This window comes from Cynocephalus volans, chromosome 2, assembly GCF_027409185.1.
Source record: "Cynocephalus volans isolate mCynVol1 chromosome 2, mCynVol1.pri, whole genome shotgun sequence".
NCBI lineage: Eukaryota > Metazoa > Chordata > Mammalia > Dermoptera > Cynocephalidae > Cynocephalus > Cynocephalus volans.
Genome location: NC_084461.1, coordinates 227,683,171 through 227,708,648, shown reverse-complemented (window position 1 = coordinate 227,708,648; position 25,478 = coordinate 227,683,171). Strand labels below are relative to the sequence as shown.

Sequence of the window (25,478 nt, the reverse complement as noted above, 5' to 3'; positions counted from 1 at the left end):
TCCTTTCAACAAGAGCCTCTAAAATGCAAGTACAGAGGGTGTGGGGTGCTCTAGGGACAGAGAGAAAATCCTACTGCCAATAGTAAGGTCTGGATGAGATGTGCTCACGATGCCCCACAGCCTGCACTGCCCACTAAACAAGCTGGAAAGACGGTAGAAAGGACTGGGACAGGGGTAACATCCTGTGTTGGCCCCTGGGCACTCACACAGTGCCCCTCCCTACACAAATGTTTCCAGAAGGGTCTGCTCAGGGTAATGCTTAACCTGAAGGACCTTAATGGTGGCTTTTTCTGCAGCCATTGAGGTGGGCAGCCTCCCCTGCAAGACTCCCAGGACCCTCTCAGCCTGAGATCCCCTCTCTTACAGCTTCCAGAGCTATGTGACTTCTCGCCCGCTGTAAATACCAGGCACACTGAGAGTCCACGTGTCATGAAACCTTGGTCTCATTGTGTAGCACGCAGCCTCTCGCTGTGGGCTTGGCGTTTACATCTGTGGAGCTGGTGCCCCTGGCACTGGGGTTCAGGCCTGGTGGACACACAGCCTTGAGCCAGGGTGGGCCCTCTTCCCATCCCTTCCTGCCAAGAGAGAACCTTAGCTGAGAGGGTTTGGGCTGGGTGGCTTTCAGAGGGGTCTCCGGGCTCAAGGGCTCTGAGCTTACAGTTCTTACTTCATGGAGTCTAGACATAGAGGTCTGGACCCTAGGATTTGCCATGGAACGTCTTAGCCTGGGATATACTACACCAGTGTTTCTGAGCCTTGCCTGGGGGTCCAAATTTTAGGGCACTCATTCCAAAAGTTTTATCTTAGGGTGGGGAGGGAGTCCTAAGCTTGAGGTTCTCAGCTGGGAGGGCTTATAAAGAGGAGTTGCTCTGGTCCTGCCCAACGGAGGGGCCGGAGTGATCTTCCGAGTCTTGCCCACCCCTGCTTATTCCTGAGCCCTTGAGGAGATTCCAGCCTCTTCCCCACACCACTGTTAAGAGAGCCTTAGTTGATGGAGCCTCCAAACCCAGTGCCCTGTATACTCCAGAAGCAGGGACAGAAGGGAGTGCCGAGAAGGCTGGGATCACACAGCCCTCACACTGGAGGGCTTGTCCCCTAACGACTGTCATAAAGGCACCACTGCACGTGCTGCCACAGCCAGTGTCGGAAACCAGAGAGGGCAGCAACTCGCATAGCACTGCTGGGTCAGCCAGGTCCGAGCCCTGATCCCAGTGATGCCTCAGATACCCAAGAGGGGCCTGAGAGCCATGTGCTAGCCTATGGGCAGCGACAGGGCAGGCTGGGGACTGGGTCCTGTTCCTCAGCCAAACTGGGCCAGACCCCCAGGACAGAGTGTGGTGGGCAGGGCTGAGGGGCGTCTGGAGAGCAGGAGATTTGGCCCGGCCCAGCCCATCCTCCAGGAATCCCAGGGAGACCATGCTGCTTCCCTGCCCAGGTCAGACAGTAGTGCACCCCCTAAGTGCCCAGTGAGTATCAGCAATGGGTAAGTCCTGTGTGCTGTGATCCCCACCTAGCAGCCCAATCCCGGGAAGCACTGACCATTGAAAAGTCTTATTTGAGGTATATGTGTAAATGTTTATTCTTCTGGAAGGCACAGCTCTTTAAGGATGAAGCCCATGGCTTTCCTTGCTGTGTTTGCCCAAGGTCAGGGCCAGGTCTACAGCAGACACTCAGGAAATGAATGAATGAAAGGACATTCTCTTTCTAATATCCCCACTGAAAGACCAACAGAGGCTTTTCTGCAGCAGCCTTTCAGCCACATGAGTGTTCTCTCTGCTGATAGCATTGTACATCACTTGTGCTCTTAAAACCTGTTCCGGAACAATAAAAGACCACGAATAGCCAAAGCAATGCTCAGCAAAAAAAATAAAGCTGGAGGCATAACACTACCTGACTTTAAGCTATACTACAAAGCTATAATAACCAAAACAGTATGGTACTGGCATAAAAACAGACACACTGACCAATGGAATAGAATAGAGAATCCAGAAATCAACCCACACACTTACTGCCATCTGATCTTTGACAAAGGCACCAAGCCTATTCACTGGGGAAGGGACTGCCTCTTCAGCAAGTGGTGCTGGGAAAACTGGATATCGATATGCAGGAGAATGAAACTAGATCCATACCTCTCACCGTATACTAAAATCAACTCAAAATGGATTAAGGATTTAAATATACACCCTGAGACAATAAAACTTCTTAAAGAAAACATAGGGGAAACACTTCAGGAAATAGGACTGGGCACAGACTTCATGAATACGACCCCAAAAGCACGGGCAACCAAAGGAAAAATAAACAAATGGGATTATATCAAACTAAAAAGCTTCTGCACAGCAAAAGAAACAATTAAAAGAGTTAAAAGACAACCAACAGAGTGGGAGAAAATATTTGCAAAATATACATCTGACAAAGGATTAATATCCAGAATATATAAGGAACTCAAACAACTTTACAAGAAGAAAACAAGCAACCCAATTAAAAAATGGGCAAAAGAGCTAAGTAGGCATTTCTCTAAGGAAGATATCCAAATGGCCAACAGACATATGAAAAGATGCTCAACATCACTCAGCATCCGGGAAATGCAAATAAAAACCACATTGAGATACCATCTAACCCCAGTTAGGATGGCTAAAATCCAAAAGACTATGAACGATAAATGCTGGCGAGGCTGCGGAGAAAAAGGAACTCTCATACATTGTTGGTGGGACTGCAAAATGGTGCAGCCTCTATGGAAAATGGTATGGAGGTTCCTTAAACAATTGCAAATAGATCTACCATACGACCCAGCCATCCCACTGCTGGGAATATACCCAGAGGAATGGAAATCATCAAGTCGAAGGTATACCTGTTCCCCAATGTTCATCGCAGCACTCTTTACAATAGCCAAGAGTTGGAAACAGCCCAAATGCCCATCATCAGATGAGTGGATACGGAAAATGTGGTACATCTACACAATGGAATACTACTCAGCTATAAAAACGAATGAAATACTGCCATTTGCAACAACATGGATGGACCTTGAGAGAATTATATTAAGTGAAACAAGTCAGGCACAGAAAGAGAAATACCACATGTTCTCACTTATTGGAGGGAGCTAAAAATTAATATATAAATTCACACACACACACATACACACACACACACACAAACCGGGGGGGGGGGGAAGAAGATATAACAACAACAATTATTTGAAGTTGATACAACAAGCAAACAGAAAGGACATTGTTGGGGGGGAGGGGGGAGGGAGAAGGGAGGGAGGTTTTGGTGATGGGGAGCATTAATCAGCTACAATGTATATCGACAAAATAAAATTTTAAAAAAAAAAAAAAAAAAAAAGGCATTTGGCTTGGTTGGAGCACAGTACTGATAACACCAAGCATCCCTGTACCAACCAGCCTCCAAAAAAAATAAAACAAATAAAAAATTAAAATAAAAGGTAAAAAAAAAAAAAAAAAAAAAAAAAAAAAAAAAAAAAAAACCTGTTCCGGAGACGAGATGCTCAGAATTCCACCCAGAAATTCAGGTTGGGTTTTCTGCAGGTATTTATTTGCCTTCTTCTAATGTAACAGAACCTCCAAATACTCATCTTAAAAAACTACCTCATAGCTAATTTTCTGGGTTTCTATATATAAAATAAATAATTTAACCAAAAAAAGTCTGTATCTACAGTGTAGAAACAAAGGAAGATTTCAAAGTCTATTAACTCACAGAGATGGTATGTTACTGGGAGAAGATGGGCTGTATAATTAAAACAATTTAAATCCGATTATAAAAAGACAGTGGGCTTTACTGCCTGCCACCATCTCACTAATGGAAAGAAAACCAATATCTTGAGTTTTTTAAATTACTGTAAAATTAGGAATTAGAACGCACATGTACCACTGCTCCACTGCTCTGTGTTACTGATAAGATGCAATGAAATATTCCTTGACAGAAATTTTCTTTATGGAGAACGTAAGCCATTGTCAGCTCAGAGCTCTGCTGAGGGTTCACAGTGCTGGTGGCCAAGGTCCCCGAGGTTTCCCGAGTTGGAAAAAGAGGGAGTCCCCATGTCAGCTAATGTGAGGGGTGTCCTTCTGGAGACCCCAATCTCAAAGTTGGTGATGCCTGGCTCCCCACGTCCTCTTTCTACTGACTCTGGAGCCCTTTGTTTGTTTGGAAGAACAACTCTGGGGCAGGGGACAAATCAAAGGATGACTCATGGACCAGCCAGCGACCCCTCCTTGTGGAGCATCAGTGTGCATCTCACTCAGCACGTCCAGAGCTGTGATGAGGGAAGTCAACGGTGACAGCCCGCATTAGCCAGCACCTGCCAGGAGCCACAGAAGGAAGCATGTGGCCACGCCCAGTCCTCAGCATCCATTTCTCTGTTTGCAGGGCCACCGTTGACTGGCTGGGCCCAGCTGCATGGTAGCTCCACCCAGGAAGCTCTTGCAGAACACGCAGCCAGGCTCTCTGGGGTGGAGCCTGGACACTGACACTTGTCTGAGTTCCCTGAGGCCAGGTCTGGGTCTGCTGGGTCCACACACACCTAGCACAGTGGCTGGCACAGGGTCAACCCTCAGGAGATGTGTGGGCAGGGAATGAATGGGCACCTATTGTATGCACGCCCTGTATATATACCATTCCTTCAGACTCTCAAAACAATCATCAGGTAAATGGGAGTATCCCCATTTTAAAGATGGGGAAACTGAGGCTCAGAAACATATGGGAATGTGCACTGAATCACGCAGCCTATAAGAAGCCAAGGAGGGACCCAGCCCAGTCAGAAAACTGTCTAGTGTCAAATGCCATTCAGGGACTTCCAACCACCCTACCCTGCCCCCACCCAGCCAGAATAGGCCAGGGGCCCACATGTGCCCCATACTGGGCAGAAACTGGGAGAGGAATGGAGACAGCAAGCGCTAGTTGCTGCCTCTAAGGCCTCTGAGTCTAGTGATACTGCCAGGTGCTGGGGCAAAAACGGGGTACCAGCACCTTCTGGGGCCAAAGCACGCTTGTAGGATATGATTTCTATACGCAGGAAGACCCCTGTCCTGACGCCTGAAATTCCACCGTTAGGTAATGCTAATAAGTCTGGCAGAACTCGGGTCTCTAGCCACCTTTTGTGGCCCACATTGCACCCTCTCAGCCCGCCTTTTGACCTGTTGCTGTGGTGACTGGCCGCACACAGGTGTAACGGGTGGCACCTCACCTGGCTCAACAGAGGCCAAGCTGCTGTGCAAACCCTGAACAGTTGGGGCGGGAGCACCCTGAGGCCACTCTGACCAGTGGGGAGGGGCTGATGGATAAATGCCCCCCTTTCTTCACCCCGATGGATAATACAGGAGGCACTCTGGACAGCTCCTTGGAGGGCGGGGTAGGAATGAGCCCCAGGTGCTCACAGCAGTGACCAGCTGGACTGGCTTTCCCTCCTGCCCTGACTCACACTTCCCCTTCCTTCAGAGCATGTGCTAAAGTACACTGCAGGCATGTGCACCTTTGCCTCTGGCTCTGGCCTATGTGGGGGGAACCCCAGGCTGCAGGATCTTATGAAATGCAGGTACCCTTGTCATCATGTCATCAATACAGTGACTCTGAGAGTGACCCAGCTTGGGTGGACAGAAGCAGGGGGCCCCTCGGTGCAGAAGAGAGAGGCCTGGGGCTCCAAGACCTGCCACCAGGCCTTGGGCAAATTTGGGGCTCTGGGCCCTGCTCCCCAACCCAGGATAGAAAGCAGGCAGCCTGGCAGTCTGTTCCTCCTCTCCCCCTCAGGGAGGCTGACTGTCCCAGGGAGTTCCCCATCCCCATGGGTCTCTCTCCTCACAGCTCAAGGCCTAGATCTAGGTGTATGACTCTGTGGCCCACAGCCTGTACCCCCTGCTGGCTGAGGGGCTCAATCTCCAGAGCCTGGGCCACTCCTGCCAGGAGCACAGAGAGAAAGAAGCCCTATGGCCCCTGCAGACCTCACCAAGCTGTCTGCACCCACTTCCCCCACCTATACCCAGCAACCCCGGACAACTCACAATCACCGCAGATCCTGCTATCCCATCACCCAGAGTGCTACCTCCCTTTCTCCACCTGACCAACCCCCCTCCCGCTAGTAAGACTCAGCTCAGGAATCACTTCTTCCAGGAAGCCTCTCCTGGTTGCCCCTAAGCCCAGGAGACTGGGCACCACCTCTGTGCTTCCAGGGCCCTGGGCTGGCTTCCTTCTCTTGTAGCACACATCACACTCTTAGCCCACTTGTCTGTCCCTGCCATACCCAGCTATGTGGCCATAGCATGCAGGGCAGGCAGCCAGGAGGGCCAGGCCCTCAGTGGCTGCTGGACAGGTCATGCCAGGGCAATCCCAGAGAGTGGCCTCTGCCAGGATGGACACCGCCCTCTCAGCCCAGCCTGCCTCACCTGCATCACACCCCAGAAGGAGACTCACTTTCTTGTGGACCACCACCACCTGCTTTCTCCAGCTGAAATTAATAATTTTAAAGTAATTAAGTCCAGTAAACCATAACCGATTAAGTAAGAACTCACGGCAGCTGGGAGAGCTGCTACAGCCTCGCCTCTGCCCAGGCCTGTGTTTGGCAGGATGCTGGGCGGGGGCCTGGTCCCAGGTCCAGCCTGAGGGAGCCTGACCATCCCGTGGCAGAGAAAAACCTCTCTGAGCAGCCAGCCTCCTAATGGGATTGTCAGGGGACTTGCTAATGAGATTAGCACGGCCTGAGCTCTGCCTCATGGTGGCGGGAGGATTTCTATTCAATTAGTCATTCAGAGTGGGGCCAACACTGCCCTGGAGGTGGCAGGAGCCAGGCCGTTGGCGATAAGGCAGTCACCTCCTGGTACTGCCGCAGCCCAATGTCCTGGGGCCCACAGCAGCCCAAGCAGTGTACTCTACCGGACAGAAGGATAAACAGAGGCTGGCCCAGAGCATGGGGCATGTCCCCTCTGGAACCTGGAGAGAGCTCTCAGGGGCCCCCACACCTGTGCCCAACTGGAGGAAGGGAGCAGAGATTCCCACCCAGAGCTTGTTTGTGGGGACAGGAAACCCCAACCGGGTGGAGAAGGCCAAGGGCGTGGGTCTCAGCTACATGCACAGTGATAGCCAGACCCAGTACCCTACCCGCTACTGCAAATGGGTGCGCATGACACACACAGTGGCAGGGAAGGTGCTGGGCCATGCCAAAGCCCAGCAGGATGGGGTTCTGCAGCCACCCCAGAGCTGAAGGAACCCAGAGAGCAGTAAGCTCCATCTCCTGGGCATTAGGCCCACCTCCATCAGGCCTTGGGGGTGCAAGGAGGGGTCTGGTCATACCACACCCCTGGGGACCCTTGAAATATGGGGCAAGGTCCCAGCCCCCTCCCCTCTGCCCACTCCCCCAGCCCCTGTCCACCAGGCTGGTCCTCCCTTTCCTCACTGACCCCAGACCCCCACCCCAGCAACTCAGCTCACTGCACCCTGAAATGCATGCTTGCCCCCTCAAAGCTGCTCAGCCTGCACAAGTGCCCCTCCTCCAGAAACTTTCCCTGACTGCCCAGTCTTTGCCCCCAGCCCTCCCCCACCTGCTTGCAGGCAGACAAACCAGGCATACTGCAGAGCTCAGAGCCTGGCCTTCCCTCCTCACCCCACCGGCCCCAAAGACAGGACTCCAGCCAGCACTATCTGCGTCTCCTGTAGCCCACTGCGAAGGAACCTCCTGTCATTGGGTATGGCCCCAGGACTCCCAGTCCAATCCCCCTTAATGGGATATGGCCAGTCCCTAGCACCCGTGGGCAGAGAAGCCCCATGCTGAATGGCTGCTGCAGGTGAGGGCATGCTGTGGTTCCACGGGCCCTGCACCCTTTCACTCTCAATCCAGGAGCTGGGGTGGGCCCCAGGCCTGGCAAATAAGGGTATTTTACTTCTCTGGCATCAGGGTTGATTTAGAGAGGAATTGATTTGTCCCCATGATCCTTGTGAGATTCTTGTTAAATAATCTCCATCTCCCATGGGGAGGGATCTGGGGGCTGGGCTGATTAGATGTCAGCCTGCAACAGCAGGGGGCTGCCTGGGAAGGAAGCCCACCAGAGGAGAACAGGAACAAGGGTGTGGAGAGGGAGGCACAGCCCCCTGGTTAACATGTGAGCCCCTGGATCCAGCCACACCCAAAGTTACACACCCTCTGGCCTTTCCCATTATATGGCCTAATAAATACCCCTGTTTTGCTTAGGCCAGGTATGATGGTTTCTGATGCCCACATGACTAATACAACTGATGTGGAGGTGAGTTCAGACCCACAGCAGGTTTCCCTGATGTGAGGCTGAGGTGGTATTCTCAAATGGTCCAACTTAGCAATCAGACAAACATACATGTGGTCAATGACTTCCTCACAGGCCATGACAGGAAGAAGCCCTCCACATGCCCCAGAGCCCTGTGGCTCAGCCACCTTCCCCACTGTTCCAGTGGGTCTCCCTAGTACAACCCCAGCAGGCCACAGAAAAGGCTCCCCCAGGGAAGGATTTTCTAAAGAGATGGTCCCTGGACTCACCAATCACTGCGGTCCCAGCCCATCTGCAGGTATGTGCCCTGTGCTCACCAGGACACCTGCACGTACTCCAGTGTGTGTGTGCAGGCACATGAGTGTATGTGCCAGAGGTACAGTCAAATAGCCACTCAACAAACACTCGATGTACCCCTGCAGCTGCCAAGTCCTGTCCAGGCCTGGGAGTCCTAAGATACAGAGTTCATGGTGCCAGTGCACACAGACTTTGCAGGTGTGGGAGCCAGACACTGATTAAGATACAATGGGACGGCGAGGCAACGATGAGGTGGCCCCGGCCTGGCAGAGGGAGCAGAGCGGCCAGGGAAGCCCTCCTGAAGAATGCAACAAGCTGAGACTAGGTGGAGACAGGGGTCTGAGGCACAGGGGTGCATGGTAGAGGCAGCCAGGGGACAGCAGGGACAAGGCTTGACACCCAGCCAGGGGCCAGACCATCAGGACTTGTCATCTTGCAGGACCAGGAGTCAGTGTGGCCTGGCCAGACACAGGTTTCAGGAACATACCCTCGGGGGCTCAGATGGGCAAGGCTTGGCAGGGGCCCATCTGCCATGTGCAGGTGTCAGGCCCAGCATGCACAGGCCCAGGCATGTCCATGTGACACATAGTGTCCCAGAGGCCAGACCAGGCCAGGACCAGCTGCACACCCATGTGGCTGCACCCCACCATCCAGGAGCACCCCTGGAAAAGTTGCCAGCACTGGTCAGGGGTGCTGAGCCTCACCACAGATCTTATGTCCTCCCTCTAATGACAGTAATTTTCTCGGCAGGAGCTAAGCAGCCTGACAGTGAGACCCCACCCCAAGCTGTGCTCAGGCAGGCTTCTCCTCATGAAGTTTTTTTGATCATGAACAACGGAGTTTCAAAGATCCTCCAGCCCCTGCTCTCCAGAAGGGTTCTAACTCCTGCTTCCTCAGAGACCAGTGTGGCAGTGGCGGTGACGGGCTATGTCCTTACAGATGGGCACAGCTCACCAAGCTGTTATCTACCCTGCATTGCCTCCCCAACCACCACCCACTCCCACCCACACAGGCACACTTCAGGCACATGGAGACAGCAGGGGGGATGCCAAAACTTTCCCACTACAGCCAGCAAGTGTCAGAAACATCTCCACTATGGCTCTACCTTTTACACAGAGCCTTGGAAGGCCCCCACATAAGTGGCCACTGCCTAAAAGAGACACTGACAAGAAGGGAAGGGCCAGCACAAGAGGGCCCAGAGGTGGCAGGACAGGGCTGCTGTAAATGCAGCAAGCCTCCAGGCCGCACAAGCCACATGCCACGGGCCCCCAAGAGGTCCTGAGAGTGAAGGCAGGACCAGGAGCAGCAGCTTGCTGAGGCTGCAGAGAGCAGAGACTCATGTGTGTGTCCAACCTGTCATCCACCCAGGGACTTTTACTGAGCACCTACAACAAGCCGCACACCAGGCTCAACTCTGGATTCCCTGCCCTCACAGACCTGATGCTCCTCACAAATAGATTTATAACACAATTGCATATAGGGAAGATTCAAAGAAGGAAAAGAATGATTTGATGGAAAATAACAGGGGCCCTATTTGGAGTCAAGGAGGCCCCTCTGAGGAGGTAAGATCTGAGGTGCAGCTGAAGACTGAGAAGAAGTCTGTTGTGCAAAAAAACCTTCCAGATGTGAGGAAGAACATGTGCAAAGGCCCTGGGGTAGATGTATGCTTGGCTTGTTGGAGAGACAGGAGAAAGGCCAGTGTGGACACAGCAATAAGGAGCAGAGATGCAGCCAGGCCAGCCCTTGTTGGGGTGCTTGGGGGCTTGCATTTAGTCTTAGTGCAAAGGGGAACCAATGAAGGGTTTCAGCAGGAGGGGGAGATGATTGGGTTGACTTTCTCAGATAACTCTGGCTGCTGCATGGACAGCAGCCTGGAGAAGAGAGCGGAGGCAGGGAGCAGTGAGAGAGTAACCTCAGGAGTCCAGGCAGGGGCTGGGGAGATGGCGGTGGAGGCAGAGAGAACCAGACAAAGGCCATGCATCAGGGAGGAGCGCAGGCAGAGTTGGAGGCCAGGCAGGAACCAGGAGAATGCTGACTTGGCTGTCAACTCCTCCCATTCCTCAGCAGTCCACACTTCACTGTGCTCTCTGTGTAATTCCCCATGCTGCCCAGTGCTGTCCTGAGATGATGCACAGACAGCCCCGGGCACGGTGTATCTGCAGACACTGGGTACTGACAGATGCCTCTGCTTTGCAGCTGGCAATCACCAGAAGCCTGCACTAGAACAAACGCTGCCAAGCCCCCTGCATTCCTCTCCCCAGTGAGATTCCAGGGCTGGCCCCAAGAGCCACCCAGGTGACTGTCCACGAGGAGCAACTGAAAAGGCTCTGGTGTCCAGCAATTCCATGAAACATGTAAGACAATGTACATGGAAGGAAACGTGCACAGGACCAGGTGAGTTGGGGTTGAGGCTCAGCAATTTAAGTCCCTTGTTAAGGTTCTTCAGGGATATGGTGTGGTAAGAGGGGCAGTGGCAAAATGAAATGTACCCAACAGAGAATCAGGTGAGAAAAACTCAGGCTCCAGGATGCCTGAACAATCTGTGAGGGGCACAAGACTGTCTTTAGACATTTAAAGGATCATGGGGTGGAGACGACCTCAGCTCAGCAGAAGACAGAGATGAGAATCACCCATCCTCAGAGGCACGCAGATTGTCAGCTTGTCTAGTCCAAATGCCTGATTTGACAGATTCAGGCACGTGGCCCTGGGCGGGCAGAGCCGACCCACGCTCCCGTGGTGCCAAGCCAGGGCTTCCCCTCAGACCTTTCCCTCCTGTATCAGTCAGCTGGGGTTGCCATAACAAACTACCATAAACTGGGTGGCTTAAACCACAGATATTTATTTTCTCAACTGGCAGTTTTGGAAGCTGGAAGTTTAAGATCAAGATGCCAGCATGGTCAGTTCCTGGTGAGGGCTCTCTTCCTGGCTTGCAGACAGCCACCTTCTCACTGCATCCTCACATGGCAGGGAGAGACAGAGAGAGCAAACTCTCTGGTGTCTCTTCTTATAAGGCCACTAATCCCATCATAAGGACCCTACTCTCATGACCTCATCTAAACCTAATTACTTCCCAAGGCCCCATCTCCAAATACCATCATACTGGGGGTTAGGGCTTAAACATAAGAATTTTGGGAAAACAAATACGCAGTCCTTAGCACCTCTGGACCTTCCCTTGTCCTGGCCTTGGCTTTGCAAGGCCCTGCCAGCTCTGGACACCAGAATTCTGTGACATCTGCTGACCTGCACAGCTGAGACCCGGAAATGGAGCCCACTCTCTGGAATGGGCAAGCAGGCTGGTTCCCACCCTCACCCCACTGGCACAATGCTGAGATGGCAGTATCATTGTCAGGGCACACTGATGATGAGGAGGGACCAGGCTGCTGTCCACAGCCTCCTCCTGACTTTGGCCAAGTTGAGTGGCCACCACTACAATGACCATCCCACCGGGGGATCTCTGAGGGGCCCAGGGTCAGGACCACACATCTGAGGCCAGGGGTATCGCTCAGGAGGGTGAGGAAAATAGTGTTTATTGAGTGTGCACCATGAACTGCCCTGCATTAGAACTGGGGATACAGCAGGGAACCAAAAAGACCAAGTCCCTCCCTTCCTGCAGCCCACAGTTTCTAAGAGACATCACCAAACGTGTCAAAGAAAGCACAGGCGAAGGGAGCACAGGGCAGGGCCAGCCCCCTCTGGGCGCTGGGAAGGACCCTGGGATGCCACATCTGAATTGAGACCTCAAGGGGGAAGAGGAGGGTGAGGGGTGAGGGGCTGGGGGGCTGCATGCAGCAGCTGGAACTCCTGGCCCTTCCTGCTGAGCGTGCCAGGCAGCTCAGGTGTCTGCAAGAGCCTCCCCAGGTATGCACACCCAGAACATGCACACACGCTTGCTCACACACACACAGGGCAGGGGTGCTCTGCACAGCTCCCCTGGAATGCCTGAGGATCCGATCGATCCTTTCTAGACAGTCCCACCTCCTCAGCACTGCCCACCATACCACCCTCCCCTGAAGGTGTGGCCACCCGGCCTGCCTGCTCCTTGAGGAACTATGGCCATAGGTGCCCTGTGCAGCCAGGGCTCAGCACTGTGGGCCATGCAGTGCTGCGCCTCAGCCCCAGAAAGCCTTTATCAGGTGCATAAGAGAAGCCCCAAGCTGAAGCTCCGGTCCCCACATAGAGCTGGGCCCCCAACGGCCGTCCCTGGGCTGGCTCCAGCTTGGGGCTCTATGACAAGGAGAGACTCAGCCTCAGAGCTCTAGGCCCAGCTAGCAACCTGCAGGACTTGAGGGCAGCCCACTGGGTAGTTGGGGCTCCCTGTGGGAGAGGTGAGTGAAGGCAGGTGCCCTGGAGGGCTACCATGAAGGGAGGCTGGAGGTGCCCAGGACTGAGGAAAAGTGGCATTTGATGCTTACGGCCGTGCCAGGGGAGGCAGCACAGCCCCAGAGCACAGTCAAGTCAGGCTCCTCAGCGTCTGGCATGGCAGCCTGAGATGGGCACCGCTGAGACAAGCCCAGCCCAGAGCTCAGGTCAGGCCTCAGAGCCGTGGGCCCAGAGCCAGAGTGTGGCTCCTCCCCCACTCACCGTGCCTCTGGGCACTCAGAAGAAAAGACGAGAAAGCTGCAGTCCCAGTCCATGAGCAGAGCCAAAGCCAGGCCTCAAGTCTCCGCCTTCGCACCAAGCAGGAGGGGCACCATGGGGAGCAGAGAGCAAGGAGACAGCCCACCAGGCCAGGCCACACCAAGGCCAGACCATGGAAGGGTCTGGTGAGGGCTCTCTTCCTGGCTTGCAGACAGCCACCTTCTCACTACACCCTCACATAGCAGGAAGAGAGAGAGACAAAGAGGTATCACGTACCCTAGGCAAGGGCCCAAGAGGACAGAAATAATGGTGACCAGGACACAGGCAATGTGACTGACTACTGAGCCAACACCCACACCCTTGACCCAAGCATGGCCCCAAGGTGCTAAGCACACCTCTGCAGGGCACCCCAATGGACAGCTGCTTGAGGACAGCCTCCTTCCTTCCAGGCACATATCATCTCTCAACCCATCACCATAACCCTGAGGTAACCCCATTTCATTTCGAGACTGAGGCTCAGAGAGAGGAAGTGACCTTTTGCTCAGGGCTTTGGGAATCTCACTCCTGCCTTCTAGAGGAGTGGCTCTCCTTCCCAGCCCCGAGCCACCTCATAGGGGCTTCACCAACCTTAGAAATGCTCAGCACATTGTCCCAGGCCCTACCTCTCAACCCGGCTTTCCAGTCTATTGTGACCTTTTCAAGACCACACAGCTAACCAGCCACAGATCTGGGATATGAAACCAGACCTGCCTGACCCCTTTCCACAAGTACAGCAAGGCCTGCCTGCCTGGTGACCACATCCTGCAGAGCTGGGCCAAGTTGGCCCTGTTCTGGCCACTCTGTGCACTGGGGCAGGCAACGTTGCAGCAAGATTGAAATGCCATGCAGCGATAGTCCGCAGGTTCTCAGAGCCCCGGACAGCACAGATGACTCTGAGCAGCCTCCATATGAACCACATCATTAGTACCAACCTCCTTCCCTGCTCCCCTGACACTCCAGAGGTGCTGGGCTCAACTCCAAGCTGCACGCCTCAGCCTTCCTACATGGAGTAGGAGCTGCAGGGACCTGCTCACATAGCCCAGCCCAGGCAGCAAGTGGGAGGAGGCCCAGAGCCCCTTTGGGGACCACTCAGGCTAGTAACATACTAACCATCCCTACCTCTTACCCAGCAACTGCCCAGAGCTTGGCCCCTGGCTACGTATTTCAGTGCATTCCCTCAATTGACCTTGTGGCTGTCCTCTATTCCATTTTACCATCAAGGAAACTGAAGTAACTTCCCCAGAGTCAGACAGCACAGCAGGGATGGGAGCCCCGTCTGCCTGAGGGAAAGCAGCAAGACTCCTGCCCCCCACTCAGTTCCTGGACACCCCGTCTATGTTGGGCAGAGCATAGGGAAGGGACAGACCGAGCATTGGCTGGGGACAGGTGCAGGGGCAGGTGGAGACACAGCCACAGTGTCTGGCTGCCTGGGACTGGTGAAGGATTGGCATGAGGGAGCAAACTGGAAAGACAAGGCCAGCCAGAACCACATGTCCCAGATCTGGCTGGAGGAGGATGTGGTGCAGCCTGGGCTGAAGACTTCCCTGGGCCCCAGATGGCAGCCCCCAGCCTCAATCGGTGGGAGCCTGCCCTGCTCACAGCTTGGACCCAGAACAGATAGAAGGGGGACATTTAATCACTCCCAGCCACCTGCCCAGGCTTCAGATCCACAAAAGAGAACTCTGGGTCTTTCTCTCCCAAACCCGTGGCCATCGGGGAACTGGCTGTTTACAGGCTGGGAGGAAGGGCTCAGAGAACCCAGATGATGGGATATTGGACACAGACCCAGCTACCTTCCTGGACCCAGTGCCTATCAGAGAGGCCAGCACCCCAAAGGAAGGGGCTGTCACAGGCCAGCCATGGCAGAGAGATGAATGGTCTCTGCCCCTGCCCACTGCCATTAGCAAAAGTGAGCTGTCGCTGTGTGGGAAAGCAGGGGCAGGAGTCTATAGAAGGGATGGAGCCACAGGGCTGCGGCTGCAGGAAGCACAGGCTTGCCCAAGTCCAGCTGCAGGAAGTTGCTGGCAATAGAACCTGATCCTCACCTCGTTACTTGGGAAACATGTAGTTCAGGATCCTTAGAGTTGAGCCTGTCCAGGCTCTGTCTGCAGAGCACAAGATCAGTAGGCACAGAGAAAGTATAAGTAAGAGCCCGGCTGGGGCTGAGACCCAGGCTCCCTGACTTCCCCCCACACTAAGAGCTGCTGATGGTCTGAGAGAGGGGAACACGTAAATGGGCACCCAAAGGCAATTGATGAGAGCCAGGGACTTGGCCCAAGCAGGATCTAATACCTAAAATTGTTTTTTTGTTTTTTATTTCTTTGTGATGTTGTTTTAATGAGTCACCGAGGAAACAGGAGGGCTGTTCTGACAAGAACGTCCCTTGTGAACACCTGTGCTCTTCACCAAATATTTCCAGTTCTCCACCTTCCAGGACAGAGTAGGACTGGACTTCCTGGATCCCTCACAACTGGCTCGGGTCATGTGACTGCTTTTGGCCAATGAGTCACAAGCAGAAGTGATGGGGTCACATCCAGGCTGAGCCCCCCACAGCTCTCCTTCTCTCTGCACAGGAACTGGCAACATCCAGGCTGAGAGAGAGACCACGAGGAGCCATGTTCCCAGCTGACCAGTGATGGACACACAGCACAAGCAGGAAATACACTGTTGCCGTGTTAAGCAACTGAGATCTGGGGATTGTTTGTTACTGCAGCACAGCTCAGCCTACCCTGACGGATGCAATGGGAAACACAGAACCAAACCAAAGGGTAGGGACAAACAGGCAGGGCCGTGGGTAGCCAAGATGAAAAAGCTTCACATCCAGGGATCAGACAGGATTAGAAATGATTCGGGAGGAAGCAGTGCAGACCAAAAGCTCCAAGTTTTTAGGTGATGGCATTTTCTGGGTAGTGAAAGGCTAATTGAAGAGGGAAGACTCAGCTGCTGTAAGAAACAAGGCTAGGGGCTTTTGACCTGGCTACTACAAGAATTTGGAAAGATAGTCTGTCTGCCCCTACAAGAGGTGGCTGTGGGTGCTAAGGGACAGCCTTAGCTGGCCTCCGAGAGAAACCTGGAGAAATGGCCCCAACCTACTGCTCCAGACAGGAAGGTTGTTCAAGTACCCGTGTCGCCAGGAATGGCAATAGCAGCAGCTCAGAGGCAGCACAGGGAACAAGTGTCTCACCAGACCCGTGGCCTCCTACCCACACACCCAGCATGAGTGCCCATCTGCTCACCGCCACTTAAGACCAACCTCCCAATCTGGACGGCTGGGCCATGGCAATAGGGAAAACTGAAAGAGAGCCTCTTGAACCCAAAATATGAGGATGTGGGTGGGGTAGGAGTGTAGTCCATAAATGAGAAAATGTGTGTGTACGTGTGTATGTGTATGTGTGTGCCCATGAACACAAGTGCATGTGTATGTGCTTGTGTGTACATGTGCATGTGTGCACGTGGGCATGTATTGTGTGTGCATGCATGTGTGTGTTGTGTGTGTCAGTGTACATGTGTGTGTGCTTGTGTGCTCATATATACATGTGTGTGCACATGCATGCATACATGTTTGTGCATGCATGTGTGGGTGCATTGTGTGTGTGCATGTGTGTGATATGGGTGCACATGCACAGGAATGACTGTAGAAAGAAGAAGAACCCTACATCCTGGGAGTTCAGCTGAGGGAAGACTGCAGCCATTCCTTTACACAGCCACGGGCTAGTGAGGAAAGACTGGATGATCCTCAGTCCCCAGCCAAACTCTAGCTAGGGTCCATCATTGTCTGCAACCTTGGCTTGAGGGGGCCAGGTGCAGCAGCTCTCTGTGGGATATGGGGCAGCAAAGCAAGATTGACCTCAGCTCAAGGTAGGCATGGAGTGAGGACAAGCACACAGAGGGTGAGGTTCTGAAGAAGAACCTGCCAGGGAAGTCAAGGAAGTCACGGGTCCAAGTGGCAGCACAAACTTACAGTTTGGCTATTCAAACAGCCGATGCCTCCAGGAACTTCCTTACATGCAAGCAGCACCCAGGCCCAGGGAAGGAAGTCGGCGTGCCACTGGAGAACACAGGTAAGTCTGTGGAGGCCCCACAGGCTTACACCATGATACCTCCAGAGCAAGCTTTGTAGAAATGGAAACACAGCCAAGTGACTCTAGCAGGCGAAGACCAGAGGATGCCACACAGTAAGCCAGAGTGTATCAGCCACACAGGAGACCCTCAAGAGGGAAAGAAAGTGGAGGATGGACAACATGCATTGGCTACATTGAGCACAGCAGGTGTGCCAACGTGGTAGCAGAATAATGGCCCAAAGAGGTCTGCATCCTAATCCCTGGAACTGTGAAACTGTTAGTCTATATGGCATAGGTTACAGATAGAGCTAAATGTGCAAATCAGCTATCCTAAAAAATAGGGAGATTGTCCTGGATTATGTAGGTGGGCCAAAGATAATCACAAGGGTTCTTGAGAGAGGGAGGCAGAAGAGGCAGAGGAGAAGACGTGATGGCAGAAGCGAGGTCAGAGTGATGTGACGTGAGAAGGACCCGCCTGGAAGGTGGAGGAAAGGGCTGGGAGCTGAGGAATCCGGCAGCCACTGGGAGCTGGGAAAGGCAAGAGAACAACTCTCTCTGAGGGCTTCCAGGAGGAAGCAGCCCTGCCAACACCTTGATTTTAGCCCAGTGAGGCCCATGTCAGGCTTCTGACCTGCAGAACTATAAGATAACAAATTTGTGTTGTGTTAGCCAACTAAATTTGGGGAAATTTTGTTCTAGCACCGAGAGAAACTAATACAACTGAGTGATGGGAAAGATGGCAGTGAGCCTACAGGCAGGCATCTTCACGGTGACACTAGCGCCACACTCAGAGAGACCCTGGTGCTGTCTTGGTGAGGCTGCCAGCAGGACTGCTAGGGCATGGCCTCCACAGGCTCTGTAATTCTGAATGGGAGCCAAAAAAGACACCGCAAGACATCAGAGGTCAGGGAGGGAGACCCTCTAACAGAACGTCTAGATGGCAAGTGAAGGGCAGGGTGACCACCTGGAGGCTACCGATATAAACTAAGACCTTCAGATTGGCATCAACGATCTGACTGTGTTTCATTTTTTATTTTCTTTCATTGTTTCATGCTGTGAACAACAAGCTATACTTGGGTCATTTTTACCTTGTCTTCCTAAAACACTTTTGTGCTTACGGTAACTAAAAGGAATATGCTTTACATACATTCCTTTTCTCTGCCTCTTCCCTAAATTGTTATCCTTTCGTGCTATGACAGATATATCTACAACATATCCAATAACTCACATCTTTCACTCACAGTAAAAGATAATACTGTAAAAGATGACTCGTGTTCAGCCAGTTCTTTCATACATTTATATAATCTTCTACTTGAGCAGGTACTTCAAAACAACATGAAATTTTTTTATTTAACAAATTAATATTTCTTCTAGTATCTGGAAGACAAATTTTCACACTTTTTGTTACTATGGACTTTGCCAGCTAAATCTCAAATGCAATGGTTTAGAGGTTTACATGTCCTTTCTGTGTTAGTTGCTAACTTTAAATCCTCACAAATGCATATTTTATTAAATGTAATCCATTCTTTTACATTAACTGACCAACTGTCCTAAAAAGCAGTGTTTGTAGGAGCTTGCACAAAATCAGCCTGGGTATAAATCTTAGGACCAACATATCCAGGTAGAGTTTCTTGTTTTCTTGCATATCTTAGCATAAACGATTCCCTTTAAAAAAAAAAATTGAACATTGGAAAATATATGGAGCCACTAAAAGTAATGTTTACAAATAGTTCATAGTGATTTCAGAAAAAGCCACTGATATGTTAAATGAGAAAAGTAGGATATACAACTGAACAGAACAGGAGCACTTAGCATTTATAAAATAGAGTGGGGGGAAGACTAGAAGGAATTAACAGCATAGAATTCAGCACGATTTTGTGCTGCCTCTTAAGGCTTTCCTGTACCTTCCACATTTTATATAACGAGCATGCATTGACCTTTTTCTTTTTTACATTTCTTTTTTTTTTTTTTTTTTTTTTTCGTTTTTTCGTGACGGGCACCCAGCCAGTGAGTGCACTGGTCATCCTTATATAGGATCCGAACCCGCGGCGGGAGCGTTGCCGCGCTCCCAGCGCAGCACTCTACCGAGTGCGCCACGGGCTCGGCCCCTTTTTTACATTTCTGAATTATATATGCTCATTGTAGCAATGCATTTCCTTTCTAATCAGGAAAGAAAAGTGAAAGCTAAAAATGAAAAGGTCAGTTAGGGTCCTCTCTCAAGGAATTCACTTAAATGATGTAGCTGAAAATATCAACAGCCTCAAGAGCAGCTGAGATGGGTTCACAATTGGGTCAAGGAACAGGGAGGGAATTAGTGTTTACCGAACACCTATCACAGGCCTTATGAAGACACTTTACACACGTCTCATCTCATTTAATCCTCACAATAATCCCATGAGGCAGGTACTACAATTATTCCCTTTTAACAGATCTAGAAACAGAAGCTCAGAGCAGAGCCCCAGGGTCACACAGCAAGTGAGCCAAGCAGGATCAGAAGTAGATCTCCCTCAGCTCCAGCAACCAAGCTCTTATCCTGCACGGTGCCTCTCGGACCAAATCGGGGGCAGCAGCGCTCCAACCCCAGGTCTACTGGGAGGTCACTGGGTGCTTGTTCCATCTATGATGAGCTGAGCCCCCATCTGCCTTTGCTCTCCATCCCTGCCATGCCCCTACACACACACTAGAAGTCTTTTCCTTTCCCACCCAAACTATGTTTACCACCTGTGTCACCTACAATGAATGTCCAGGCCCGGGAGAGAGAGGGATCTCTGTCAGGCAGAGATCAAGCCACGTGATGGAGAAGAACCCCACAGAATGTAGCAAAGGAAGGACACCAAGCACGCTGAGCACCTGCTCAGCCAAGTCCAGGGCAAGGGAGAAGGAGGCAGCTGAGCCCTGCTCTGCCCCTCCCAGAGGCCCTCCAGGGTTAGCTCCTCCCATACCTTGGAGGCAACCAAGGGCTACACAGGTCATGGGATAACAGTGTGGATTTCTGCCCACACAACTCATAAGGTGAAAGCACATGCCAGCTTTAACTGGCACACACTCTGGGCAGCAGGCAGCCCAGCAACAACACCTGGCCAGCATCCCTCTACCTAGACAACTATCAGCCACCAGAACCTAACTCCCTAGTTCCAGACATGCAGAAACACTCACTGTCATGCCCTTCTGAGACTATATCAACCTGCCATCCTTGGATCCTGAGACATTTTTCCAGTTATGCAAACAGAGAAACTGAGACCCAGAAAAGCAAAGTTTCAACCAGAAAAGGCCCCTGGGTGGAGCCAGGACAAAGTAGCATTGGGGGTTCAAAGGTTGAGCGTCCCATAGCTATGTTGTGTTTGGCTTGTACTGTGTTGTTTAAATTGTTAATTAGTTGACAAGAGTTAAAAACTAGATCTTACATTAAAGGCCAAGTTTGGGCTCCTCTTTAAAAAAAAAAAAAAAGTCAGCACATCTACAACACCAGGATTTTCATTTCCCAAATGGCAAAATAAGCTGAAGCTGTGTGACAGCTGCTCCTTTTAACAGAGATGACCTCTCCAGACCCCACACTTCAGGTCCTTCAGGGACCAGCTTGCCCAGTTCATCTGCAGGCGTTACCTGCCCGAGACTGTAATCCAGTACAAGGGCATTATCTTCGGTCCCTGGGGATCTGCTTTTGGGGATCAATGGGCATCATTCAGGGGCAAAATGAGTGAGCACAGGACACTGGACACTGCGGGGGGAAGGGAGGTCAATGAAAGCAAGGTGTGTCAACAGAGGTGTGCCCACCAGATGCAGAACACAGTCAGGGTCCCCACCACACTGTGAGCTCCTGGGTACAGAAAATATGTGCTTTTGGACTATATCCTCAGCTCTTGGGCACAAAGAATGAATATCTACAGAGACAGGGTATGTGGAGGCAGTGACAAGTGAATAAGAGGTGCTGTAAAAATTGTGGCATGTCACTGGAGAAGCATGTGTCACCCTAGATCCCCGCCCAAGTTAAGGTCATTCTCACTAAGAAGGACCTGTCCTCTCCTGGCTGGAGCCCACGTGCAAGGAGCTAAAATGAGAGCACACAGAAAAGAAGTCAAAGGGAAGGTAGCATCTGGAGACAGGGACTGCTAGTGGGACATGACCAAATATCAAGGAAGGGCAAGAATTCCTCCCCCATATACCTCAACGGACATCAGACAACAGACATCGGCCAAGGCTGGAAGCATGGTCCCCATTATGAGCAATGCCAGCCTCACCCTGCTCACCATCACCCCAAAAACACGCAGGACTTCAGGTTTATACAACCACCTCAAGACAGCCTTGGACCTTCAGGTCCAGAGTCAGGCAGTCCCCTACCCCAGAGCGGGTCCCTCTCCCTCCTCTGCTGCACCCAAGAATAGGAGACTCCCAAAAGACCTCTCTCCAGCGCAAAGATCTCCCCAACACCCGCTCTGACCTCCTGGACCCAGAACAGAGCCATCACCGAGGCACCCTATCCTTGCAGATACACAGGAGCCTGGCACCCTATCCTTGCAGATACCCACGGCAGCCCCAGCACTCCGGGCCCGACGGGCTGGGGCAAGGAGAGCTGGCCCGGAGCCCTCAGCCAGCCCACGTCCTCCCTCCACCCACTGCCCTGTCAGTTCCTCCTGCAAGGAATGCCTGCATCCTGTGCCGCCAGATGTCCCCTCTATCCTCAGCACTCTGGGGCGCTGGCCTCAGAGTTTGAACCCATGGTTGTGGGGAGCAAGGAAGAGGGGAGGAAAGGGGACCGAACCTGGGCGGGTGTCAGGGGCAAAGAGAGCCTTAGGCCCTGACCAGGCAGCGGGAAGCGTGAAGGAGGAACCGGCCCGGCTGTGAGCCAGGTGGGAGGGGCAGGAATAGGAGAGGAGGGTAAAGCAGAGGGGGCTGCTGTGGCCAAAACCCTCGCCATGCACCTGTTGTCCCTGCCACGGGGCCCGACCCAAGAGAGGCAGCGGCTGCAGACGACAGCAGCCCCGGCGCAGGCTGGGACTTGCCCGCAGCCGGCCCAGGCCCAGCTCCGCTCCTTTCCTGGGCAAACAGCGCCCACCTCCGGCCCAGGCGGCGGCGGCGCGCACAGAGAGAGAGAAACCGGCTCCCTCAAACCCGGAGGAGGATCCCGCCGAGAAACGCGGGGCTGAGGCCCGGAGCGGCCGCGGGGCGCGAAACGCAGCGCCAAACGGGATGGGCTCCGCAGAGGGTAGACGCGGCGGCTGGAGGCGAGGAAGACCCCGGCCCGCCGAGACCACGGAGGTGCACAGGCCCGGGTGCAGGCGCGCAGACACGCCCACCCGCAGGCGACCGAGAAACAGGGACGGCCCCGAGCCACGCACGCCTGCACGGCCGGCGCGGGGCGCACACACGCGCCCACCGGGCTGGAAAGGGCAGCACCGTCCCTCCAGGAGCCCAGCTGGCCGCACTCGCAGGCGCTCGGCTTCTCCCCGCAAAGCAGAGCGGTCCCGGCATCGCTGCCTTGATGGGCCCAGGAGGGCGCGCCACCGCGCGTGGCACGGAGGCCGCCCAGGCGCACAGGGCGCTTTGTGCGGCGGAGCCTGTCACAAGCCCGCCGGTCCCCACCGCCGCCCTGCTTTGCAGGCCGCGGCCGGGTGGGCCCTGGGCGCAGCACCACTCACCTTCCTGTACGGCCTGGAATGGGTTGTTGGCCTCGATGACCTTGATAGAGTAGGTGATCTTCTCACTCTGCAGGATGTCATCGTTGAGGCTCAGGTCGGATACGGCCAGCTGGAATACCCTGTCGTCCTTGGCTGCGTTCTCCTCGAAGATGGCACCTGGAGAAGAAGAGGGGTCAATACCGGGTCTGGACAGGCACCCTCCTGCCCCCCTCCCCTTGGCCCTGAGCCGGGGGCTGGCAGGACCACTGTCAGGTAGCGGGAGGTCTGGCTGAGATTTCGGCTCGGTGGGCTAAAGTTCTCTCAGGTCAACGTGCACAAAAATATGCTCCCGTTCTCCCCCTCTCCCCAGCGCACACGTGCACCAGTTGACATGACTTACACATGCACATCCCACATGCTACCACCAGGTCACACGTGTCTCACAACTAAGGCACCACATGTCCCAGCCATGTCCCACACAAAGGACCGAGCCAAGCTGGGGTGGCCTCAGGCAGCACCCAAATACCCTGACAGGGTCCCGTAAGTCCCGTCCCAGAAGTCAAAAAGTTCCCAGGAAAGGGCACTGACCCAACCCCAATTCCGAGGAGGAATGATGCTGCCTTTCTGCCATGCATGTCCCCCGCTGAATGGAGCTGAGTGAAGCAGGTCCATAATTGGCTTTCCTGCGCAGAGGAGGCTCCTTTGGATGGCCGCCACACTTCCCACCCCCACCCCCACCCCGGGGCGCCCTGGGCTCGGCCTCCTGCTCTCCATCCCCCCACCACTTCCTCTTCTTGTGTGTATGTCCGAGGGACGGGGGGAGGGGACTGTCTCCCAGACCCTTCCGTGTTCTCATCAAGGTAGGCTGAGGGTCCTAGAAGGAGCCGCTCTTAAAAGGGCCCCTAGAACCGCGGACAGTTCCTCCAGGGCGCCCTCCAGCTGGGCTTTGAGCGCGTAACACGGCTAAGGCCGACCCTGCGCTTCCAGCCGAGATCGGCTTGACTCGCTGGAGCCTGGCCCTGCAACCTGGGTAGCTCCCGAGTCTCTCCACCACTCCTCGCCAGGTCCCGAGGGTCTCTGAGGTCCCAGAGCTAGGCCCGGTGATTCCCCTAGCTGGGGGCCGGGTGGGAGGAGGGAAGCCCTGGTTCCTCGCTACACCCGGAGCTGGAGCCGCAATGCTGAGAGACCCGCGCCCGCTCCAGGGCGGGAAGCAGGTCTGGCCCCTGGCCCCAGCGGGGGGCGATGCAGCCCTCCGATCCCCGGCCCGGTCCCTCAGCACCACACTCCAGCCCCCGCTCCGCCGGCCCCATCATCCCCGCCTTCTCACACCTCCCAACCCCCAGTCTCTCGGTGCTCGCTGGTCTTTCCCAACTTCCGGAAAGGCGACTGCGCAGGGGCTCCCCCAAAACGACCGCTGTCAGCCCCCGACCGGGCTCGACTTCCCGGGATTCCTCCCCTGCTGCTGCCAACGCCCACCCACACCCCCTGGGCGCGTCCTCTTGCCTGCTCTCTCATCTCTCCGTTCCCTTCCTCTGTGCCTCTCTTCCCGCTCAGCGCTTCCCCACCCCCCGCTGCCCACGCTTCTTCCCTCGTCCCCACCACCGAGACCGTCTGCCAGCTCCCGAGACTTGGACCACGCGAAACTCTGGGACAGTGCGGGACTGAGCTGCAGTCGCCACAACCATACACACACGCCCACACATACACCGAGAGCTACCCAGACACACACGGGGAGACAGGCAGACACCGTGTCCACTCTAACAGGCTGACAAGCGGTCGCGCACGCACCCACACGCGCTCCGATGGCCCCACACACCCCAACCCCCTCTCAGAGACACCACCGCGGTGTCGAGCGCACACAGCGACAACGCCAACAACACCCACCCACCCACCTTCACAACGGTTGCGGTCCGGCCTCTTTGATCTCACCCTGCCAACTTGGCGAGCCCCTTGGCCGCGTCCAGCCCCTGTCCCCTGCAGCTCTGAGCTGCGCCCAGGGGCCCCCACGAGCCCGCCGACGGCCCGGCTGCGGGCGCGGGTCTCGACGCGCGTCCATCCCCGTGTTCCCCGAAGCCGCGGCCCTGAGTGTCGGCAGAGGCCGCGGGGCCCCGCGCGGAGATCGGAGCCCCGGGGAGTGGCGAGGAGCCCGCGGGAGCGCGGCGCGGCCCGTGCACAGCTCCTCCGCGGGGCGGCGCGGCGCGGCCCTTCAGGGGAGCACGGCCCGCCGAGCCCCGCGGCCCGGGGAGCCGCCAAGTTTGGACGCCTCGCACCCCCCTCGCTGTTGGGGTCCCCGCCCGGCCTCGGCCCGGCCGCCCGCCGCGCGCTCACCGATGTGGATGATGGAGTCGGCCCGCACCGACACGCACTGGCATATCCAGGGGAGAAGCCACAGCGTCAGCGCTTCCATGTCCCCCGGGCGCGCGGCTCATCCGCCCGGGCCCGGGGCGAGGCCGAGGGCGGCGCGGAGCGGGGAGGCTCCGGTCCCGGTGCAGTCCCGGGCCGCTCCCCGGGAGAGCCGAGCCCGCCCGTCTTCCCCCGCGCGCCCGCCCCTGCGCCCTGCGCCCGCCCCAGCCCAGCCCAGCCCAGCGCGGTCGGGCTCCCGCTCCGGCTCTGGTGGCGGCTGCGGCGGCGCTGGCAGCCCGAGCCCAGGC

The 25,478-nt window shown here is 54.6% G+C and overlaps 1 protein-coding gene across 1 annotated transcript in view; it reads right to left on the bottom strand.

Annotated features, from left to right (window-relative positions):
• The window catches only part of GRID1 (glutamate ionotropic receptor delta type subunit 1), a 709,310-nt gene extending 684,076 nt beyond the window's left edge, over positions 1-25,234 (bottom strand). Inside the window, exons 1-2 of the mRNA XM_063087271.1 lie at positions 25,156-25,234; positions 22,849-23,004 (exon numbers count right to left, since the gene is read on the bottom strand). Coding sequence (XP_062943341.1) covers positions 22,849-23,004; positions 25,156-25,234 — 235 coding nt within the window. The remainder of the gene's footprint in view (positions 1-22,848; positions 23,005-25,155) is intronic.
• Positions 25,235-25,478: the final 244 nt, after the last annotated feature.